Source organism: Penaeus monodon, chromosome 26, assembly GCF_015228065.2.
Source record: "Penaeus monodon isolate SGIC_2016 chromosome 26, NSTDA_Pmon_1, whole genome shotgun sequence".
In the NCBI taxonomy this organism is placed as follows: domain Eukaryota; kingdom Metazoa; phylum Arthropoda; class Malacostraca; order Decapoda; family Penaeidae; genus Penaeus; species Penaeus monodon.
The window spans coordinates 6,562,052-6,569,551 of record NC_051411.1 but is presented as its reverse complement, the minus strand read 5'-3'; the positions used below and the strand labels follow the sequence as shown (position 1 = coordinate 6,569,551).

Here is a 7,500-nt window from a genome sequence, read left to right as displayed (position 1 = left end):
ATAATAATTTTCTTTAAGAAATACATAAAAATCATAAAAATTTCCTTTAAGAAACACATAAAAATAATAAATGGACTGAACACATATTTGAGATTCCTGGAAGCTGTATTCAGGTAGGTTTAACATTGCAGTCTTTTTAAGTATAAGTTGAAGGCCTGGAATTTGACTAAAAGAGACATTTGTGTTATGTCTGGGTTCGCTGACAGTGACACATTAAATTAAAGACATAAAATTTTAAATAAAGGGATATATAGACTAAAAGGATATATAGAATAAAAGGCTAACAACTTATCTGAATCACTGTTATTATAGGACAAATAAAATAAAGGTTGCAAAACGTGGTTCGAAACTATACACTCTCCGTGGTAGAGTCCTCTTTCAATTTTCCTTCACTGCATTTTTCTTTAACACTGTTTGTTTGTCACAAGAGCACTATGTTGTGGTGACCTGCTCCTCGTGTAGTGGCACTCCCAGGTCTGACACAATGTACACGTTCTGATTGTTTGAAATGTGGTGTTGCTGGGGGTGCGACGCTGAGTGGAGGGGATGGTGCCCAGGTGGATGAAGGTGATGCAAATGCTGCTGCTGTTGCTGCTGCTGTTGCTGTTGTTGTTGTTGTTGGTGCTGATGGGGGTGTTGCTGCTGCTGTTGCTGTTGATGTTGTTGCTGTTGATGTTGCTGATGTTGATGCTGCTGTTGTTGTTGGTGTTGTTGCTGCTGTTGTTGTTGTTGTTGCTGATGCTGAAGGGCTTGCTGGGTGTGGTGTTGCTGCTGCTGCTGCTGGTACACAGGTATGGTGACAATGGACGGCTGTGTCTGGATGGGCTCCTGGCTGACAGCTTGGCTGACTGGTTGGACGTGGTGGGTAGAGGCCTGGGGGGTTGAGGGCACCGAGGGGGGAAGCAATGTACCCTGGGGCTCATAACCGCTGTTGGGGATTTGGTCGTCTCCATCTTTGTACGTTACCATGTTTTTGTCACGCTGTTTGGAAAGATAATAATGAAAATGACAATGATGATAGTAGTAGTAGTAGTAGTAGTAGTAGTAGTAGTAGTAGTAGTAGTAGTAATAATAATAATAATAATAATAATAATAATAATAATAATAATAATAAATAATAATGAATAGTAATAATAACAATAATAATAAATAATACTAATAATAATAACAATAATAATAACAATAATAATAATAATAATAATAATAATAATAATAATAATGTTTCAAAACAGGCTCTGGTGACATCAATCAAATTATGGCTGTCTGTATGCTGTGCTTCTAAACTACCCATTGTATGCAAGGAATGGCTAGAGCTATCATCAACTTGAACTTGGGTCAGAAAATTTGCCAGCCCAGGACACTATCTGCACCACACAGCACACGCGTATGAGCAAGTGAGGAAGCAAGTAAATATTAAGAAACAAAGTTACTAACTAATTTTTGTGAAAGAGTGTTTGGACTCTTATTTCATTTGAAAGGTATACTATGTACATTTTGTGAGTTAATACACTCCATTAAGGATTTAAGCAATTGACAAATATCGTTTTTGCAATAAAAAATACTTTACTCATTTTCAAATCCAAAATAAAAATGTAATATTGACTTTACATTTTTTTTTTTTTTTTTTTTTTTATAATAAAACATATTTTCAAACAAACTCAGCTCTTAAAATGCTCAAAAAAGAAAACCTATAACATTTTCTTACATATAAAGACAATACCTGATAGTTCTTGAAGTACGTCATTTCCCGAGGGACATTATGCTTAGTCATCATGTGGTGTCGAAGCTTGCGCCTGTCAGCATAATTGCGGGAACAGAGAGAACACTGGAACCTCTCCTTGTGCTCTATGTGATGCCGCTGCACGTGGGTTCTCAGTTCTCCCTTCCACTTGTAATTCCTTCCACAGTACTCACAAGAGTGCAGTACCGTTGAGTGGGTCTTGTTTCGATGGTATCTGATGGCACAAAAAAGTCTGTTAAGTGAGAATAACTGACAAAAATGTGACGGCGCAAGATTAACAGAAAATACCTCAGGATAACTTGCTTATATTTCACATAGGCTTCTTGGAGTAATCCATATCATATTTCATAGAATCATCAAGAGTCAATGGGTATAGGACCATTCTCATTTCATCTCTCTCTCTCTCTCTCTCTCTCTCTCTCTCTCTCTCTCTCTCTCTCTCTCTCTCTCTCTCTCTCTCTCTCTCTCTCTCTCAATGCTCTCACACTATATGTATGTATGTATGTATGTATGTGTGTGGTGTGTGTGTGTGTGTGTGTGTGTGTGTGTGTGTGTGTGTGTGTGTGTGTGTGTGTGTGTGTGTGTGTGTGTGTGTGTGTGTGTGTGTGAGTGAGTGAGTGAGTGAGTGAGTGAGTGAGTGAGTGAGTGAGTGAGTGTGTGTGTCAGCCTGTTTGTCTCTCTGTCTCTGTCTGTCGGTCTGTCTAATATTGCAAAAACAAAACAATTCATTCATAATAAATAAAAACGGTCTCTCTGTTTTTTTCTAAATCCAAACAACAGATCTGACTTTGTTTTTACCTTAATGCATCAGAGGTAACAAATTTCTCTCCACACAAGTCGCAGTCATATGGCCGGAGGGTTGAGTGAATGGTGTTTATGTGCCTCATCAAATCAGAGCGAACTGTAAACCTTTGGCCACAGGTATCACAAGGGTGTTTTGCCTCTCCATGCATCCTCAACATGTGAATCTTGTAGGAAGAGGCCAGCATCTCCTTCTCACAGATGGTGCAGCGGGCCTTTGGTCCTGGATCATCACTGTGAATGCGCTGATGGTCAGTAAAAGCTTTTTTGGTGGAAGCCATGTAGCCACACTCAGAGCAAAGGTAGTCCTTGGTCTCCTCATCCTTGCTATGGAAACGATGAAGGTGAATTTTCAGTGCTGCTTTACTTGCGACTTTCAGGCCACACACACAACAAACAAACTCATGTGGACCCATCTGTGTGTATGGGACGTGAGTTTCTCTGTGGCGCTCTAACTCATATTTGTAACAGAACATCTGCTCGCACTGATCACAAGAATGTAACCGGTCTTTTCTTTGATCTATGCCTAAGCCATTTTCTCCCATGCGATGGAGAGCTTTGCGATGTTCAGCCAGACTCCTCTTGCTTGTAAATGAGACCTCGCACTGTCTGCAGTGCCAAAGCTTCTCATGACAATCCCTCTTCTCCCCACTGTCATCCTCTTCATCATCATCTTCACCGTCCCTCTTCCTCTTCCTCAGACCATGCGCTGCAATACGGTGCATTCTGCGACTCTTATCATCCAAGAAGGTCTTGTTGCACTTATCACATGTGTAAGGACCAGGTTTAAGATTCATGTACCCTGGAGTAACTTTGATTACCGTTGGAGAAGAGTCAACCACAGTTGGGTTCATGAACAAGACCATAGATCCATCAGGAGCAGTTTGTATCATGGTTTGAGGTTTGGGCTGAATGGGACGCATAGCTGCAAGGAACTGTGAGGCTGCATCCCTCCGCACCTTAGGAGCTATGGGGGTCAAGCTTGGCAATATGGATCGACCTGTTGAGGTCACTGGGGCCAGAGAGTTTAGTGTATTGAGTGCAAGTCCTTCATCTTTCATGGGGCTACTCTTCAGAGGGAGTAATGCAGGCTTCTCCTTGGTGTCCTCCTGCTCCTGCTTGACCTGCTGTCCCTCTGTGTTACCTGAAACCTTCTTCTCTTCCTGTTGGCCAGACCCTGGTTCAGGTGAGTCACTCGTTCCAAGGATGGGCTTAGCTAAACCCACAGGATGAATATCATGTTCCTTGACCATGTGACTCGCCACCATGTCTTTGGTCAAGAACTTGCGCTTGCAAATATGGCACCCAAATGGTTTGCGTGGTCTGCCTCCTTTCTTTTTTGGGGGCAGTTGATACTTTGACCTCAACTGAGTTTTCCTCCTTCTTTTCCTTCCGTGCCTGCCTCCCTCTACGGGGTCTGGTGGCAGCTAAATCATCCAAGTTGAGTTGTGGAGGCTGATACAGGCGAGGAACAGAGCCCGTGCCTAATGCGCCCAGGTTACTAGTCTTTGGCAAGACTTGAAAAGTCAATTTTGGCCTCATATTATTTGTAAACAGACCATTTATTTGCTTTTTTAGGCGGTTAAGATGAGTGTAAGCACTGTCAGTTTCGTTGATAAGTTCTGAGCATCTTGAGCACAGGTCAACTGCTCCTGTGTTGGTCACAACAGTCTGGTTTAATACATCACTTAGGAGTTCCAATAAAGTTACCTGGGTATTAAATAACTTTTGAGTTTTAAGGTAGTAAAATCTTTCACTGGGGTCACAGAGCTGACGCCCACAAACAAAGCACATGCAAGGTCCATTGTTCGGTTGCTCAACTGTAGTGGTAACTGTTGTTGGATTAGCTAACAAATTAGCTGGGAGACTATTGAGCCTCACAGTGCCATTTGACACTGAATTTGAAAGACTAACAGAAAGAGGACTGCTTGTTGTGGTGGAAGTTAGGACATTTGAATTTACAATGTCACTGATTAGAGGTCTTATGGGTATTTCTCCACCTTGGGTATGTGGCCGCTGATGCTGCTGAGAACTGCTCACACTGAGGACCTGCTGCTGTTGAGGTGTGTGTTGTACTTGCTGGGACTGTTGAACGGCCAAGATCTGATGCCTGGGCGTCTGTGTCACATGCTGGTGTGACTGTGAGTGTATGGGCTGTGTCTGCTCCAGCTGCCTATCTTGGTGGATAAAGACAATCTGGCTACCCAGAGCCTTGTCAGCTGCACTTGACTGCAATGTGTCTGAGGCACTCCCTCCATCCACGGTCTTCATCTGTGTGATATTCCCATCAGAGGAGATGGTGAGGCTTTCGTCTGCCGTGATTATGATCTCATTGGTCACGTCACCTGTGATGGACTGGTCGTCAGCCACCACGGTGAGGCTGGCCACCATGCCAGAGTCTGTGACAAGTGCTGAGCTGCCATCTTGCTTAAAGACAGTCACTGAACCCTCATGGCACCCAACACCTGTCAGCACCTGGTGGTACTCCTGTACACTCTCACTGCTTGGGCTCTCCATGTCCTCCAAAGTCCTTCTGAAGAAGCCTGCACTGAATACCAGCACAGATAGGGGAAGGTCTAGCAAGATGGAGAGCTCAGGCTTTTCTGTTTCTCTTTTCTTTTCTTTTCCAGCACATGCTAGAAATCACACTTTTTTTATCAAAACTTTCTTCAGACCTCTACATAGCATCATGCTCATTTCTAATCAAGTTTGGCTTCTCTGATAAAAACATATTTAAATCAGTTTCTGAGTCTGTTCATGTATGTGACTCTTGAAAGTCTGCATATGCATTAAAATTCAGATTTGATTCATAAATAACTGTAGATTAAAATACGTCCTTGAGCAGATGCATGTCAAATCTGAAAAAAAAAGGACAAAATGAATACAAATACATATATAAAAAGAGCTTCATACTTTGTAAACAAACCAAGAATTTTGAAAACTTTATTATCATTTGCTGTCAATTCTTATCACTAGTCAAAAAATTCTAAAACTCATTATAATAAAACTTGTCATCATTCCCCTAATGTAACATCTTATCTGGCTTTCATAAAATTCCATTCACTTTTGACTTTGAGCTTGAGGTTAACCCATTGCCGACGGGTGGCATGTACGTACATGCCATGACATGTCGGGACCATCTGCCGGGGGCACGTACGCACATGCCATAGAGTATGCATGGACATGCCATGAGTTTTTTTTTGTTACAATCACGGCAAAAGATTATTTTTTTGCAGTGAAAGTGTGATTAAGTCGGTTCTAACACTTTCTCATTTTTACCATGCAACAAACAAAAAAAAATGCAACAAACCGACAATTTCAACTCCATGATGCCACACACTGCTTATTTTATTCGGACTATAGACCGAATAATGATCAACTATGGAGTCTATATAACAACAAAAATACCCTTCAGTCTCGATTTATCAGGAAGTTTGGCAAGTAGAGACTGTAAAAAATAATGAAAATTGAAAATACAACATATCTTCGTAGTATTACGAAGAAACGGCATGGGATGCTGGTATTTGGCATGAGTGGTCGCGCATGCTCGGGCGACGATATAAGCCCCCGGCAGCGAGGCCCCGGCCTCTATGAATGCTACCCGTCAATTATGGGTTAAAAGATAAGAAGGCAAAGTTGTCTCTCTTACACACTAAATTTGAAGGTTGTGACTGAGCTGTCAGTAACAATCATTGCATTATATTCTCGACAAGCCTAAAGTCATCAGTGAGAATAAATACCTAATGATCATAAACAACACTGAAAACATCTTTTGGAAAAAAAAAAAGTGAAACATCATAAAAATAACTTGCACAAATGAATGGTATGTCCACAATTACTTATCAATACCCACGGACCTATCGTCTACCGATGGTCAGCAAACTTCCACCACACAAATTATAGACCTTGATTTATTATGAAAGAAGGAACAAGTCCATGCTCTATCTTCTTTCTTTCTTTAATGTGATATAGATCAGGTCCTCAGAATGATACAACACTATACAACAACTGCTTCATTAGGGGAACCATTAAATTAAGTATTTTCCATAAATATGCCATAGTAATGACATATTTGTGTGCTTTTGTTAGTACCAGTAAGGCAAGTGTATTCTGTACAAGTGCAATTTTTTTTTTTTTTTTTTTTTTTTTTTTTTTTTTTTTTGAGGGAAGTTAAGGAATGTAACCCTCATAATGCTAAACAAATGTGTATTAGCAAATTTGGTACTACTACGCGACTTTTTACAATGTCCCCCTTTTTAATAACAGTCTACTTTATGGATGATAACCTCAGTGATAACATTAATCCCCATAGCGGAAGACGGGACTGGCAAATACTGTGGCCATTACAAGGTTAATTTTTTAAAAAGGCTGTTGCAACATTTACAGTATTATAATGCAATGTCTACATATTAATTTTCCAGGAGTTCCAATTGCGTGTGTGCAGTGTGAAATTCTCCAACTCTACTGCCCCCCAACCACCCAGAAAAACAAAGAATCCTCCACATATACACAGCAGTAGAGATCATCAGACATAGTGTTTCCACACTATGCATACTCGACCTGAATTCCTGTAAAACTAGTCAATAGACATCACATTACGTTACTGTAAATATAGTCACTCTGTAAAAATATATATAAATATACAAACAAGCACCATAACTTATATCATTATTACACATTATCATCTAAAAGCCTCTATCCCCTAAAACCATCCGTATGAGTAAGTTCAATAAGTTCGAGGACCAAACCATGATTGCAAACTGTGCAACAACTGTAGAAAAGGTATGAAGGAGAATGGATATCACTGCATGAGATGTATTACTGATGAAGATATAATCAAACCCTGTCAAATATATCTCTTGCAGTGTGACAATCCGTTCTCCTTCATACCCTTTCTACAAGTCAGCAAAGCATCAACCAATGGCCACTATCGCAACAGCTGACAGTGGCACGTTCTC

General features: G+C 40.7%; 1 protein-coding gene across 1 annotated transcript in view; it reads right to left on the bottom strand.

Annotated features, from left to right (window-relative positions):
- The window catches only part of LOC119589873, an 8,368-nt gene that overhangs the window by 134 nt on the left and 734 nt on the right, over positions 1-7,500 (bottom strand). Inside the window, 4 exon segments of the mRNA XM_037938503.1 lie at positions 1-981; positions 1,721-1,955; positions 2,540-3,885; positions 3,887-5,400. The exon segment at positions 1-981 is cut by the window's left edge and continues 134 nt beyond it. Of these exon segments, the coding sequence (XP_037794431.1) occupies positions 433-981; positions 1,721-1,955; positions 2,540-3,885; positions 3,887-5,059 (3,303 nt within the window). The 5' untranslated portion in view covers positions 5,060-5,400 and the 3' untranslated portion in view covers positions 1-432.